This window comes from Schistocerca piceifrons, chromosome 5 (assembly GCF_021461385.2).
Source record: "Schistocerca piceifrons isolate TAMUIC-IGC-003096 chromosome 5, iqSchPice1.1, whole genome shotgun sequence".
Taxonomy (NCBI): domain Eukaryota; kingdom Metazoa; phylum Arthropoda; class Insecta; order Orthoptera; family Acrididae; genus Schistocerca; species Schistocerca piceifrons.
Genome location: NC_060142.1, coordinates 134,064,902 through 134,082,205, shown reverse-complemented (window position 1 = coordinate 134,082,205; position 17,304 = coordinate 134,064,902). Strand labels below are relative to the sequence as shown.

The 17,304-nt window shown below is 44.3% G+C and overlaps 1 protein-coding gene across 1 annotated transcript in view; it reads left to right on the top strand.

Annotated features, from left to right (window-relative positions):
* Positions 1–17,304, top strand: part of LOC124798802 (monocarboxylate transporter 1-like) — an 80,092-nt gene that overhangs the window by 16,662 nt on the left and 46,126 nt on the right. The window contains exons 2-3 of the mRNA XM_047262332.1: positions 11,722–11,819; positions 14,133–14,259. Of these exons, the coding sequence (XP_047118288.1) occupies positions 11,722–11,819; positions 14,133–14,259 (225 nt within the window). The remainder of the gene's footprint in view (positions 1–11,721; positions 11,820–14,132; positions 14,260–17,304) is intronic.

Sequence of the window (17,304 nt, the reverse complement as noted above, 5' to 3'; positions counted from 1 at the left end):
TGCGGGTGCCCAGGGAAAGCGGCTGCAGGACAGGCTGCACAGCCATCACTTGGGAAGGCGGCCCGGCTGAGGGGTCGACGTCCATCAGCTCCGAAGGCGGTGGCGACTGAAGAGGGACCGCAGGCGCCGGAGCGACCACCTGGGGCGCTCCCGAATGAAGCTGCGCGGGAGGCATCAACGGGACGGGCTGTCGGCGTGGTAGCGGCGACGGCTGCTGCTGCTGCCCTGGGGGCGGCAGCGAAGTTGGAAGGCGCGGCTGGAACCCGCCGCGGACCAAATCTGTGGACAAAGAACGAGCGGCAGAATCCGGGCGGCCAGCGCGGCGCAACTGGTTCTGATGCCTCCTGTGCACTCCAGTAGCACCTTGAACAGTATAAAAACCGCGACCCTGGACACTTATCACGGTACCACGTTCCCAACGACGGCGACCGTGATAAACTCTGAAAAAAACGGCGTCGTTGCGCTGAAAACGCGTGCGATGCTCAGAAGCGGCGGGTCGATCCGGGGGGTGCAACAACCGTAGTAGGGTGCGATGACGACGGCCGTGGAGAAGCTCCGCAGGCGAAGGGCCGTCGCGTGGCGTGGTCCGGTACGACGACAGGAACGTGATGAGGGCCTGCTGACGAGAGTGCGTAGCACGAAGGCGGTCCATATGATCCTTGAATGTGCGTACAAAACGTTCCGCTGGACCATTCGATTGAGGGTGGAACGGCGGAGTAAGAACATGGCGAATGCCATTGGCAGAACAAAAACTTTCAAAGTCAGCAGAGGTAAATTGTGGACCATTGTTAGATACCAAAACTTCTGGAAGACCCTCAATACAAAAAATTGAAGTCAACGCCTGTATAGTTTGTGCAGACGTTGTAGACTGCATGGGCGCAACAAACGGAAAATTACTAAATGCATCTATCACGATGAGCCAACGAGAATTCCAATATGGACCAGCGAAATCAATATGTACTCGCTGCCATGGACCGGCAGGGCGTGCCCACTCAAAATAGCGTTGAGGCGGAGCAGCTTGGTGTTCGGCACACGTCGAACAATCTGTAGACATCTGCGTAATCTGCTTATCAATGCCGATCCATGTACAATGACGGCGGGCAAGCTGCTTGGTGCGGACCACGCCCCAATGACCTTGATGCAACAAGTCGAGGACCTTGGATTGGAGCACTTGGGGAACCACTACACGAAGCTGGTCATTCTCGGTGCGTAACAGCAAAACTCCGTGCGAAACAGACAACAGATGACGTTGCGGATAATAGCGACGAACCACAGGATCCGATATGTCCTTTGCCTTGGACGGCCAACCACGTTGAACAAAACGTAATAGTAAACTCAGATGAGGATCCGTAGCTGTCTCACGTGCCACCTGACGATAATCAATCGGAAAATCCCGGAGGGATTGATGCTCATCTGCGTCAATCTGATGGCAAGATTCGTCAGAGGAATCGAAGACATCATCCGCAGCAATCGGCAATCGAGAAAGCGCGTCAGCGTTTGCATGCTCAGCCGTAGGGCGATACAGTATCTCATACTGGTATTGTGATAACAAAAGAGCCCAACGTTGTAGTCTCTGAGCTGTCCGCTGAGGAACTGGTTTAGACGGATGAAACAGTGACGTCAGGGGCTTGTGATCTGTCACTAAATAGAATGGTCTACCATAGAGGTAGTGATGGAATTTTGTGACACCGAACACAATAGCCAACGCTTCCTTGTCCAATTGGCTATAATTACACTGAGCTTTGTTGAGCAATTTAGATGCGAACGCAATAGGACGTTCGGTGTTACCGACTCGGTGAGACAACACAGCACCGAGGCCGAAAGAAGAGGCATCACAAGCTAACACCAGAGGCTTGTTAGGGTCGTAATGGACCAGACAACGATCATTCAATAAAGCCTCTTTAAGCTGCTGAAAGGCTGATTGGCAATCAGCTGACCACACAAACGGAACATTCTTACGGCGGAGACGATGCAACGGTGCAGCAATCTGTGATGCATTAGGTATAAACCTAATATAATACGTCAATTAGCCAAGAACTGCTTGCAATTCATGCAGATTGCGAGGGGCGGGCAAATCACGAATAGCTGCTAAATGTGACTGGGAGGGATGAATGCCTTGAGCATTAATAACATGTCCCAGATACTCCAGCTCCGTAAGGAAAAATGAACATTTATCGATGTTGCAACGTAGGCCTGCCGGAGACAACACTTTAAACAAACACTCCAAATTACGGAAATGTTCAGCAGACGTCCGACCGGACACAACAATATCGTCTAAATAGTTGCAACACGATGGCACATTAGCCAGAAGTTGTGACAAAAAACGCTGAAAAACAGCTGGAGCTGACGCACAACCAAAAGGCAAACGCAGAAAACGGAACAACCCCAACGACGTGTTTATGACAAAATACTGTTGTGATTGCTCGTCGAGGGGCAATTGCAAATATGCTTCACGGAGATCAATTTTGGAAAAGAAACGAGCTTCCCCTAACTTGTCCATCAGCTCGTCCGGTCTAGGCAAAGGAAAAGAATCAATGACAGTCTGAGGATTAACTGTCGACTTAAAATCAGCACACAAACGTAACTTGCCAGACGGCTTCTTTATAATAACTAAGGGAGAAGCCCACTGGCTCGCTGAAACGGGTTGAATAACACCGTTGTTTTGCCAACGACGAAGTTCATCTTCTACAGGTGCCCGGAGGGCGTGAGGCACTGGACGAGCACGACAAAATCGAGGCTGAGCATTATCTTTTAACGTAATATGAGCGGCAAAGTTCGCAGCACAACCTAGTTCGTCTTTAAATATGTCACTGTATCGTTTACACAAATCGGTTATGCTGTCTTGAGGAACAACAACAGAATTAATTTGCAACACATTGTCTTGGATAGACAGGCCAAACAAGTCAAAACAGTCTAATCCGAAAATGTTTACACTGTCTGTAGCGCGGAGCACTGTGAATGAAACTGTTTTTGTATTGCCACGGAATGTGGCTGGCACGCTACATACACCTAACACAGGAATATGTTCTCCACTATAAGTAGCCAAAGAATGTTTTGCCGCTGAAAGTTTAGGACGGCCGATAGGCGCATACGTAGCACTATTTATGAGAGTCACAGACGCACCAGTGTCTAATTGAAAATTGAAGGTCTTATCCTGGATGCGTAGCTTCACAAATAGTTTATTACACTGTCTCTGGATCGGTGCAGTGGAGGCGGAAGACACAAAATCAGCGCGTTTAGCGCGTGTTCGCTGCTTACGACAACTCGTGGGTTGGGCGGGCGGAACAACAACTCCCGCTTCACTTGCAGTCTGTACATTACTTTTTACAGCGTTGGAATTATGCTTGGGTCGCATAGCAGAGGGCTGGGTGGGTGGCTTATTGCGAACAAGTTTATTACCCACACGAACCGTGGAAGAGTCTTTAAACGCGACCTGCTGGGCGGGCTGGCTTTGAAGAACATGAATATCCATGGGCTGGGCAGCACTAGAATTGTTCTTGCGTTTACGCAAACAAACAGTCTGGATGTGTCCTTTCCTTTGACAAAAGTGACAAACCGCGTTTCTTAACGGGCAACGTTCACGAGGATGAGCAAGAACACACTTAGGGCAAGACTTAACTCTATCATTTTGCACACGCGGCTGACGAATGTGGTTAACATGACGCGGCCGGCTAGTGTTTACAGTCTGACTCTGCCGGTGGGGCCGCGGGCGTGACAGAACTTGGTTAGCACAGGCAATTTGAGAAATACATGGCTGATCTAACGCACACTCAGCATAGTCAAAAGTATCTTGGGCTTCAATGATGTTGATCACAGTCTCTAATGACGGGTCAGGCAACTTTAAGATAGCAGCACGAATACGAGAATCTGCAATGTTTTGAGTAATAGCGTCTCGTAGCATGACATCACTGTAGGAAGCTCCACACACACAATTAAATCGGCACTGACGGGTGAGGCCCCGTAAATCTGTTAACCACTGTTTATTAGATTGATGTGGCAGTTTCTTTAATCTGAAGAACTTGAATCTGGCTGCTGCCACATGAACTCGCGACTCGAAATACTCAGCAAGCTTGTTAACAACAACGTCATAGTCTAAAGCTTCTGGCTGGGATTCCGGGAACAACTTACAAAGTAGTCGATAGACTTCCACGCCTGCAGTGGAAATTAAATAAAGCTGCCGCTCAGTACCTGTGATTTTGTAGACTGTCAGGTGCGCCTGCAACTGCGCGAAATATTCTCGCCATTCTTCTCTAGATGAATCAAAAGCCCGGAACGGTGGTGCTGCCTGTGCTTGTTCCTGTTGTGTTGGAGGATTAGCCGCTTGTTTGGCGATTGCTTCCACCAGACTTTGTATTTGCTGACTCTGTAACAAGATCAACTGTTGTAATTCGGCAGACATAGTGAACACAAATTAAACCAGTCCCCAAAATTTTATCTCTATAATTAGTATAACAAGAACAAGTTGAACCAGCCCTGCACACGAGTTCGGAAGTCCTCGTCGCCAATTTTGTGGCGGTGTTCGTAGCGACAAACACTTGGCTGTAGAAATGGCTTACGAAGTCACCGCCACACTTTTAATAGCGGGCCGACCGGTCCGCTGGAACAGTAAACAGAAAGATGAAACCCGAAACACTCTGATTAAATAAAAGTCGGTACTTATCTTTATTGATGAAGATACAGAAACACAATAGTGAACTCGGTGTCTACAGAAATCTGTCTAGTTCGAGTCGGAGCGGCTAGGTCAGCGTCGGCTGACTACAAACAACAACTCTGCTGCGATGAACACACAACTGACTAGCAAGTACACAATTCGGTGGCGAGTATACAACTGAGCGGCGAATACAGAACTGTCCTAGCGCTCGCGACTCCAGCGCTTAAGAAGCCAGAAGCCAGCGGTGGCGCGCGCAGACTTGCGGCGATTTGCTGTCTCGCTGGCGCTGCTTATGCGGACGGCGTCCGGACTTTGATGCTGCCAACCTTTTGGCAGCGTGCTCGGGTGGCATTACTGGCTAGGACATAACAATTACTGTGTTCAATGTATGACGTACCATCTGACTTTCGGAAAAATATCACCCATATAATTCCGAAGACAGCAAGAGCTGACAAGTGCGAGAATTATCACTCGATCAGCTTAGTATCTCGTGCATCCAAGTTGCTGACAAGGATAATATACAAAAGAATGGAAAAGAAAATTGAGAATGTGTTAGATGACGATCAGTTTGGCTTTAGGAAAGATAAAGGCACCAGAGAGGCAATTCTGTGGTTGCAGTTGATAATGGAAACAAGACTAAAGAAAAATCAGGGCACGTTCATAGGATTTATAGACCTGAAAAAAGCCTTCGACAATGTAAAATGGTGCAAGAGGTTCGAAATTCTGCGAAAAACAGGGGTAAGCTATAGGGAGAGACGTGTAATGTACAATATGCACAAGAGCCAAGACGGAATAATAAGAGTGGACAACCAAGAACGAAGTGCTCGAATTAAGAGGGTGTAAGGTAATGTTCGATCTAGACATTGGAGAAGCAATGATGGAAACAAAAGAAAGTTTCAGGAGTGGAATTAAAAATCAAGGAGAACGGATATCAATGCTACGATTATTATCCTTACTGGAATGAACACTTTAATGTGTACAGAAAATGGATGTAAATAGAAGAAAGACGAAAGTAATGAGAAGCAGCGGATCTGAGAACACCTAGAAACTTAACATCAGGATTGGTGGTCACGGAGTAGATAATGTTAAGGAATTTTGCTACCCTAGGCAGGAAAATAACAAATGACAGACGGACCAAGGAGGACATTAAAAGCATACTAGCACTGGTAAGAAGCGCGTTCTTAGCCAAGAGAAGTCTACTAGTATCAAACACCGGCCTTAACTTGAGGAAGAAATTTCTGAGAATGTACTTGTGGAGCATAGCATTGTATGATAGTGGAACATGGACTGTGGGAAAAGCGTAACAGCCGGCCGGTGTGGCCGTGCGGTTAAAGGCGCTTCAGTCTGGAACCGCGTGACCGCTACGGTCGCAGGTTCGAATCCTGCTTCGGGCATGGATGTGTGTGATGTCCTTAGGTTAGTTAGGTTTAAGTAGTTCTAAGTTCTATGGGACTGATGACCACAGAAGTTAAGTCCCATAGTGCTCAGAGCCATTTGAACCAAAAGCGTAACAGAAGAGAATCGAAGCATTTGAGATGTGGTGCTACAGACGAATATTGAAAATCAGGTGGACTGATAAAGTTAGGAATGAGGAGGTTCTGCGCAGAATCGAAGAGGGAAGGAATATATGGAAAACACTGACAATGCGAAGTGACAGGATTGTAAGACACTGTTAAGACATCTGGGAGCTACTTCCATTGTACTAGAAGAAGCTATAGAGAGCTAAAACGGTAGAGGAGGACAGGTTTTGGAATATATCCTGAAAATAACTGAGTAGGTAGCTTGCAAGTGCTAGTCTCAGATGAGGATGTTCGCACAGGAGAAGAATTCGTGGCGGGCCGCGTCTAACCAGTTACATAATCATGACTATAAAAAAGAAAAGGAGACCACTATGTCTTGAATGACAACCAAAGGGGTGCTGGTACGGAGAGAAACGGCACTCCAGACCATCACTCTCGGTTATCGGGCTGTGTGGCGGCCTCACTCAGGTTGGCATCCCACTACACTCCGCAGTTCGGAGCGTCTTCAGATATGTCCGGGTTGGTCATTGAGGCTTCATTCGAAGCGGGACAACTCACTGAAGACAATTCCACTCCAGTCAATCAGATTCCAAGCCGAAGATTTATCTGGAGACACTCCAGGCAGTGGTGGTATGCCAACCTGACTGTCGCTCGCCATACGGCTCGACAACCAGAAGTGATGGTCTAGGGTGCCGTTTGTTTTCATAGCAGGACCTCATTGGCTGTAATCCACAATACCCTCACAGCACATCGGTACGTCGACGATATTCTACGCCTCTTTTTGGTTCCCTGGAGGGAGTTTAAGGAGATGGGACCTCGATAAACTGATTAAACCAGAGGATGTACAGAGTTTCAGGGAGAGCATTAGAGAACAATTGACAGGAATAGGGGAATGAAATACAGTAGAAGAACAATGGGTAGCTTTGAGGGACGAAGTAGTGAAGGCAGTAGAGGATCAAATAGGAAAAAGACGAGGGCTAGTAGAAATCCTTGGGTAACAGAAGAAATATTGAATTTAATTGATGAAAGGAGAAAATACAAAAATGCAGTAAATGAAGCAGGCAAAAAGGAATACAAACGTCTCAAAAATGAGATCGACAGGAAGTGTAAAATAGCTAATCAGGGATGGCTAGAGGACAAATGTAAGGATGTAGTGGCTTATCTTACTAGGGGTAAGATAGATACTGCCTACAGGAAAATTTAAGAGACCTTTGGAGAAAAGAGAACCACTGGTATGAATATCAAGAGCTCAGATGGAAACCCGTTCTAAGCAAAGAAGGGAAAGCAGAAAGGCGGAAGGCGATGTACTTGAGGACAATATTATGGAAATGTAAGAGGATGTACATGTAGACGAAATGGGAGATATGATACTGCGTGAAGAGTTCGACAGAGCACTGAAAGATTTAAATCGAAACAAGGCCCCGGGAGTAGACAACATTCCGTTAGAGCTACTGACAGCCTTGGGAGAGCCAGTCCAGACAAAACTCTACCATCTGATGAGCAAAATGTATGAGACAGGCGAAATACCCTCAGACTTCGAGAAGAATATAATAATTCCAATCCCAAAGAAAGCAGGTGTTAACAGATGTCAATATTACCGAACTATTAGTTTAATAAGTCACGGCTGCAAAATACTAACGCGAATTCTTTACAGACGAATGGAAAAACTAATAGAAGCCGACCTCGGGGAAGATCAGTTTGGATTCCGTAGAAATATCGGAACACGTGAGGCAATACTGACCCTACGACTTGTCTTAGAACTAGATTAAGGAAAGGCAAACCTACGTTTCTAGCATTTGTAGACTTAGAGTAAGCTTTTGACAATGTTGACTGGTATACTCTCTTTCAAATTCTGAAGGTGGCAAGGGTGAAATACAGGGAGCTAAAGGCCATTTACAATTTGTACAGAAACCAGATGGCAGTTATATGGCTCGAGGGACATGAAAGGGAAGCAGTGGTTGGGAAGGGAGTGTGACAGGGTTGTAGCCTCTCCAAGATGTTATTCAATCTGTATATTGAGCAAGCAGTGAAGGAAACAAAAGAAAAATTCAGAGCAGGTATTAAAATCCATCGAGAAGAAATAAAAATTTTGACGTTCGCTGATGACATTGTAATTCTGTCAGAGACAGCAAAGGACTTGGAAGACCATCTGAATGGAATCGATAGTGTCTTTAAAGGAGAATATAAGATGAACATCAACAAAAGCAAAACAAGGATAATGGAATGTAGTCGAATTAAGTTGGGTGATGCTGAGGGAATTAGATTAGGAAATGAGACACTTAATGTACTAAAGGAGTTTTGCTATTTGGGGAGCAAAATAACTGATGATGGTCGAAGTAGAGAGGATATAAAATGTAGACTGGCAATGGCAAGGAAAGTATTTCTGAAGAAGAGTAATTTGTTAACATCGAGTATAGATTTAAGTGTCAGGAAGTCGTTTCTGAAAGTATTTGTATGGAGTGTAGGCATGTATGGAAGTCAAACATGGACGATAAATAGTTTGGACATGAAGAGATAGAAGCTTTCCAAATGTGGTGCTACAGATGAATGCTGAAGATTAGGTGGGTAGGTCACATAACTAATGAGGGTGTATTGAATGGGACTGGGGAGAAGAGAAGTTTGTGGGTCAACTTGACTAGAAGAAGGGATCGGTTGGTAGGACATGTTCTGAGGCATCATGGGATCACCAATTTAGTATTGGAGGGCAGCGTGGAGGGGAAAAATTGTAGAGGGAGACGAAGAGATGAATATACTAAGCACATTCAGAAGGATGTATCTTGCAGTAGGTACTGGGAGATGAAGAAACTTGCACAGGATAGAGTAACATGGAGAGCTCCATCAAACCAGTATCAGGACTGAACACCACAACAACAACAACATGTTGTAAGTCATCCTGGGATCATATCTTAGTAAGATAACGCACGTCCTCACACGGCGAGAGTTTCCACTGCTTGTCTTCGTGATTGTCAAGCTCTAGCTTGGCTAGCAAGGTCGCAGGATCTCTCCCCAATTCAGAACTTTTGGAACATTATGAACAGGGCCCTCCAACCAACCCTGAACTTTGACGATCTATAGCGCCAATTGGACATAATTTGCAGTGAAGACAATTCTACGCAACTCAGTGAGGTTCCACAGCAAAAACTTGTCTGCAGACGCCATGGACAGCAATGAGATACCAACCTGATCACAGGAAGACATAAAACAACGGTATCAATCAATGCCAAGCTGAATAACTGCTAACATAAGTGCCAGGAGCGCACCAACATGTTATTGACTTGCTCAATTTATGAAGCTGTTTCTCTTGAATAAATAATCCAATTTCTCTGAAATTGTAATGACTTGTTGGTTTGTACATGTAAATCACATCTACCGATTGGTTTTCCATTTGGATAAATCACATTCTTATCTCATTCTCCATGCCAAGAAAAGGATACACTATAATTTCATTTTACTGAATTGAGAAGTTACCCGAACTTTGAATTCCATCTCCCAGAGCGTAAATCAAGAGGATTATGCGTATAAAATGCGCGTGTGTTGTAATGAACATCCTATTAGGCGCTATATTAGGGAGCCTTATTGCGATTGTGAACGGGTTGGCAGAAACTAATAGCAAACATTCAGTACGAAAAAGTAACTTATACGCATGTCAAAGCTCCATACTAAATTACGTTGTCGGACACTATACATGCTTACGTAATTAAACCGACACACACTGGAAGCGGAGTGGACTAGGTGGGACATCGACTCGAAGAATGGCCAGTACGGCCATTGCAGTTATTACATGCGAAGGCCTAAAAGAGATAATCCTAGCGGTACCAAGAAACAAATGGGCAGGACTGGACGGACTTCTCGTTGAATTCCACCAACGTTTTCGGTATTCGACGAGAGGAAAATACGTGCCTGCTTACCAGTGACACTTTCCTCACTGCCTTCACAGATGTAGGGACATTAACTCAGTTGACTCCCAACCGGCCGGCCGCGGTGGCCGTGCGGTTCTAGGCGCTTCAGTCTGGAACCGCGTGACCGCTACGGTCGCAGGTTCGAATTCTGCCTCGGGCATGGATGTGTGTGATGTCCTTAGGTTAGTTAGGTTTAAGTAGTTCTAAGTTCTAGGGGACTGATGACCACAGATGTTAAGTCCCATAGTGCTCAGAGCCATTTGAACCATTTGAACTGCCTACTGCAAACGTGTAGAAACATCTATATCCCGTAAGTTTACTGAAGCTGACAAAACTTTTTTTAAATTACTGGTCAATGAATGCATACACAACACCATCCCTATAGATAGCCAACAGCAAGATAGATAAGACAGGAGCTAATGTTTATACTAAAGCAATTTGTTAGAAAAATTTATCTGTATCCAAATCCAAGGATTACTCCAATTATTTACTTTACTAACCTTTCTCTGCTCCGTAAGACGTTTAACTGCAGAAGATTGCATAAGATGGCTAGAGAAGCAACCCACAACAGTAGAGATATGCCTACAGTTTCCGTTACTTCAAGTCCAAGGTGGTAAATTGTAGGTGGTAATGAAATGACTGTAGCTATAATCGCTGTCGGATTTCAGCTTTACTTTGATTAAATTGAACTCTCTTTCAAAGATTACGATCCATTGAAATTTTGTTTGCCGTTCAGCTTCACCAGTTTTCGCCTCTATATGGCTCTGAGCACTACGCGACTTAACTTCCGAGGTCATCAGTTGCATAGAACTTAGAACTAATTAAACCTAACTAACCTCAGGACATCACACACATCCATCCCCGAGGCAGGATTCGAACCTGCGACCGTAGCGGTCATCCGTGGTAAAAGTGTATGGCAAAATGCCGCTATCCAAAACTGGCTCCCAAGCAACTGTGGTGCATCACAGTCCACAGATGACAGTGGTGAGCGTCGGCTGTGGAGAAGTGTTCTCCAGACTGTAGCGCCTAGAACCGCACGGCCACTCCAGCCGGATCCGCCTCTATAGCCTATCAAAGTTTATGTCGGTGATCACAGAATATGATATTTCTGGTGTATCCACAGCTCTTTCTATTGTTAAAACCCATCTAAGCAATAACAGCAAGTACTACAGAATGAGCCTGTTTAGCATCTCAAAAAATTGCATAACCTCACACTATTCATCCTTTCCTTTATTATCAGAACAGTAGACCCAACAGCGAACGCTTGTAACACGTGTATAATTGGAACTTTCCCCCTGTGCACGTTGATAACTTCATATTTCTGTCCATCTTTTATAAGTTGTCCTTGTGCTTAATGCAAAAGCGAAAATTTTGCTGCCTGTGTCTTATGAGTAAAGTATTTCAATGTACTGAACCCAAGAAATATTTTAAAAAACCGTCTTTGTCCCTTAAGACCCCATTAACATTGAGTTACCGAAAACTCATTGAATTTAAAAACACAAGTTACGTAAGTACCAAAAATTGAACCTGTATGTACACGAAAAAAGATTGTACCTTGTAAGTTCTTGCTCTGCAACTTTAGACCATATCTTGGTGGTCTTGTTACAAACTGACATTTTTAAACCACATAAATATCGTTTTTTGTTTTCAGGCGCACACATGAAACAGCCGAGTGCAGCTGATTATGAGCTCATCCCACCCGACGGGGGATGGGGCTGGATGGTCGTCTTGGGTGTCGCCCTCAACACTGTAAGTTGAAAGACCCGGTGGGAAGAAAGTAAGCCAAACACTAATAACATCGATAAAGAATGTCCTAATCCAGAACAACAAGCCAGTACCCAAATCCCGTGTTATTAGGACTAGTACGAATTCATGCAAGGTCCAGTCACATTAAAGCTACTACTGCCTACGTTCGACATCCATGTACAATAACCACTCACACACGGCAGGTGGCAGCACTAACACTGAAGGGTATGGAAGACAGGTCGGGGGGGGGACAGACAACAGTTTACCTGACATCCAGTAGGGCACGATCATTTGATTTCGGGCCAAGTATGGAAGCATTTACGAAACTGCTAAGTTTGTGAACTGTTCGCGAGTCGCCGTGGTAAAAGTGTATGGCAAAATGCCGCTATCCAAAACTGGCTCCCAAGCAACTGTGGTGCATCACAGTCCACAGATGACAGTGGTGAGCGTCGGCTGTGGAGAAGTGTTCTGTCGAATAGACGTGCAGCAGTTGAGCAACCGACAGTCCAGGTGAAGCAGCGTCTCCTGAATGACCGGTCAGCGAATGTTGCTGGTATGGACCTTCGAAGCAGGCACTTGGTTCATGGTCGACGAAGGCTACAATTTGCGCTCCACTACCACAAGTGGACGTCAACTGAGTGGCAATACGTGGCCTTTACAGATGAATCACGTTTTATGCTCCATCGGACAGAAAGCAAACACTCTGCAACAATCGTCCGTGCGGTTCAGACCGGAGGAGGGAAGGAAGGCACAATGGGTCAAAGATGCATCTATCTTTGAGGACCATGTTCACCCCAACATGCGGTTTGTTTTTCCTCAGCACTACGGCATTTACCAGCGGGACAATGCAACCTGTCACAAAACTTGCAGTGTACGTGCGTTGTTCAAAGGGCACTAGGATGAGTTTACTGTATTCCCCTGGCCACTGAACTAAACTAAATTAAACACAGTCGAGAGTCTGTGAAATGACCCCGATGGTTCTGTTCGCACCATGGATCCTCAGTACAGAACTCTCGCGCATCTGGCCACGTCAGTGGAGTCGACATGTCTCCACATCCCTGTCGTTACCTTCCAGAACCTCACTGATTCTCTTCCTGGACGTGCCGCAGCGATCCGTACTGCAAAAGATAGTTGCTCAGGCTTTTGACAGGTGATCACATCAATGTGACAGGACAGCGTAAGTATGTGTAAATAATAGCGAACTATTAATTTATTTATGAAATTCAAAGGGAAATGGACAATTAAACACATATTTATGTGCAAATGTTCGAGTGGAACGGAACTGAGACCGCCTATAAGTTGCAAAATGGCTCCGAGCGCTATGGGACTTAACATCTGTGGTCATCAGTCCCCTAGAACTTAGAACCACTTAAACCTAGCTAACCTAAGGACATCACACACATCCATGCCCGAGGCAGGATTCGAACCTGCGACCGTAGCGGCCACTCGGTTCAAGACTGAAGCGCCTAGAACCGCACGGCCACACCGGCCGGCGTATAAGTTGCACAATGGAATTTTATCCGAATTGTAAAAACCAAACTAAGAGTGAGAAATAGATAAATTTGGTATCAAACTGATCAGCGTGATGCCTAGTTTTGCAAGGAAAGAATTACTTGCATGAAATGAATCAGGTTAATTATGAAAAACTTAATTAGTAATCAGAGGGAATTTTTTTCCAAATTTTCATAAGCAAACTAAGAGTGGAAAATGTACTAGTGAAGTGTCAAATTGACCAGCAAGGGATCCAGCTTCATGGAAAAGATTTAATTGCTTGAAAGTAATCAGGGTAAATAAGAAAACTTAATTAGTGAATTGAGAGAAAATGGCAATATTTCATGAACAGTTGCTGTTAGCTATGTACACGAAATGTCAAGAAGTTCATCTGTATTCTGTATAAAGCGTTATACAGATTCGATATTTAAGTGTCAATAAAACATCTGAAAGAAATGTTGGAAAGGAAACGGTCAAATGTTTTGTGAAATGATTGGTCTAAAAGTAGGAAATAAAACTGGTTAGAGAATCATTTGACGAACTTGCTGAAGCTGCTCTAAATCACCTACAGCAAATGAGGAGGAGAATAAGAAATCAGAGTTCAGAATTTTACCTAGAATTTTAAATAGTACTAGTTGACAAACGTATAGTGGATTATGTCGACCGCGCAATCTTATTTACTGGACGTGATTTCGAGTATCATTCAGAGGCGCACCAAATGTTTCTCTAATGTGCTTCATTTCCTACTTTTAGCAAAAATATTTTCTTTTCAGACACCTTTTTTCTGACAGAATGCTTACTGCCTGCTGTTTTGTACGCTTGCAGATGACCAGCATGTCCCTGGGTTCAGTTTTCAGCGTCCTCTTCGGAGACAAGCTGACAGAGATGGGACACAAAACAACCAGCGCTGCAGTAATCATGAGTATCAGAATGGCTGTCATGCAGTTCTCAGGTAAGTCAAGCGTCGTATTTCCTCTGTTCTCCAGCTTCAGCAATCGTAATATATCAAGAGAAAAATTGCTGTTTCAAAATAAAATTCGAGGCGTCGTACACCTTGAGATCTTGACAGATGAGTGATATCCGATCTTGTAACCCTCTTTACGTAAGTCATCTGAGAGTACGGTGTTAGTAGCATCACGGTAACCTAAAGGGAGAGAAGTAAAATTCGGATTTAAAGGTTGGTCGACATCAACATTATTAGTGTCACAGTACTGGTAGCTTTTACTCTTGGGGAAGAAAATCACCAGTAAGTTTCTTCAAAAGTCCAAGGTGGCCTTCACTGTAAATTATTTAACTAAGCAATGGAAAAAGCTCGAGGGCAGAACAAGGTTTGAGTCTCATTTCTACGAAACGCAAGTATCGTGTTGAATCAACTCGTGCACCCGGCTCAGAAGCAATACGTACGCGCGTAATCGTCGTAATTTACTGTTTAACGGTGCATTTCGGCTAATTTTAGCACAGGAATATCACTCGCCAGTTCATTCCATGAAGCATGCACACTAATGAGCTACCAGAGCTTGCTAATGTTTAATGTACTCAAACACATGGATGGGAAATTGCATATGAAATGGGCAAAAGGTACGAAATAACTTCAGGTCAAACATTTATTCTATAGGTATACAATACAAAACTACTATTAGAAATAGCTCTGTTGGATCAAAGGAAGACCTCAAGATATCCCACACAGGACACCATATGTTCCTGAACATGAGTAAATTTCGCGCATTGTATTTCACGTAACAACGGGGACAAAATCATGCTGATCTGAGGATATGAGGACAAAGCAACCTGAACGAACGAACAAGTGGGTTACAACTTTATTTTGCAAAGACAGGAATCGAAAATTTATTAACTGAGAGAACAGTGTAGAACAGCCATACCACGAACAGTCGAGGAAGGACCTTTGTTTCTAGGACCAACCAAACAACGATGAAGAGTATCGCAATGCAGCCTGCATACCTCATCCTGCAGGTGGTGCACCTCCAAGACGTCTCGTCGGATCGGTAAACAGCGAAATAGTGCCTTAGTGTCCCCGCATCCTACACAACATCCCCATCTACTCCCCCCCCCCCCCCCGCCCCCTCCTCCCATCCCCCACACACAGCAATGCTGAGCCAGACCGTCAATGGTAACAGAACCTTCAGGGCAACAGTTATCTATTCATCCTACCTATTCCTAAACAATAGTTCTGTAATATACAGAGACTAGCTCGTGATGATTAGGAAATGTACATTCATGTTCCGATCCATCTTCTGTTTGCTGTGGCCTTAAAATCTTTAACAAACAATGTAAGTTCGTTGTTACACAATATTGTGCAACTCATGTACGGTTAGCAGCATAGGCGATTTTCCTATTCAAAACACTACACACTTACTGTTCTTCTTGCACTAAGAGCCTTCCATACCTTTCAACTATTTTCTACCTTTCTCCATCTGTAGTCAATGTGCGTAATTCACATAATTATGAACACTGCGAGTCGCTCTCTAATCTTTCGAACGCCTCACACGCTCCTGCAAGAAGTGGCCGATGCTTCTACCATGAACAGCAGTCTAAGAGACGTCTTCCACCTGATAATAATGGTGCAACTGTCGAAACGCGGTGCAGCTGCAGTATAGACTATGTTTTCTTCTCATTTTTTTTTTCAAATTTATCACACTTTAACAAACAACGACGCGGTTTATTCATACTATTTTGCAGGGTCAATACGTACAGACACAAAAACTAGCGCAGTTATATCTTTAGTCGAATGGGTGAATCTGCGTGTTGCTTAAATAGGATGTAAAATCATGCGTTTCCTGCAAAACATAGCTGTTAAAGTAAACCTCGGTAAAATCGTCATTGAGATGAAATATTTCAACATGGTACTGAATTTTGAGAAATATTTCTGCATCATTCGCTTGAAAAAGCAGGTCGAAAAGAACTTTCAAGAGATGTATTCTGATTAAAGATAAATACACTGGATGAGGCCTGAGATAGCGAGACACAGTTTTCCCGGTAGACTTACACAGTGGTCACTGAACCTGACCAAAGGGGAACGAGGTACCAATTCACACTGATAAGCGACGCCAGCGCTACACATTTGGATAACCCCCTTTACCCGTCTATCTCCTACCTGCCCCTCTTCCTTCCCGTAATCATTATTTCGTGTCCGTTGCATCTGCAGCCACAGCACACTCATAAATCTTATCGTTGTGGGGTCAACGTCCGATTTCCAGTGGGTCTGACCTACACAGCTTTATTCTCCTTTTTGTTTGTTGAAACGTTTGGTTTCGCTGTTAGACTGTTTCTCGATTGAGGGGATACTTTCCAAATTTTCAACGTACATTAGCAAATAACTGAAAGAGATCTTGATTTGACATTGAAATTACGTTGACAGATGGCCTTCTGCTACTTACGTACTTGTTTACTGATACTTGTTAGCGAGATAACGCGCCTCGTATCAACACTTCTGATAAGAAACGTAAGAACTCCAAATCAGGTAATATTCCGATAGCTCACTTCGATAGCTTCAATATAATTGTGGAGATAACAAAATAAAACTCGTTTTGTACAACACTTCAACCCGTATGGGAAATCGGAAAAGTACTCGAAAGAAGTAGAGTTTAATCAGAAGCATTTCAGTGATAACCTCACATGTTGTTCGATTGATAACACTCTCATGTAATATATCTCCATCGAAAAAATATTCTGACAAATTTAGTTCTCCTCATTGCACCACTGGTCAGATTTCTTATACTCCATCCCACGAAAGGATAATCTGAATAACTGTTACGTCCTTAGCTGAAATTAAAAACGTATTAGGACGTCATTCTTTGAAAGAGAGGCTCCGAAAAGCTATCTGCAGTGCGGCGAAATTCGCTAGTCCGAATGTGATACACCTGACCAATTTCGTTACGTAAAAATGTAAAATATGAATGGCGTATGACATTGTTGGCTGTAATATCGGATGGTGTGGCATCAGCCACGAGTCGAATAACGTATTCTTTCTCCGAGCAAA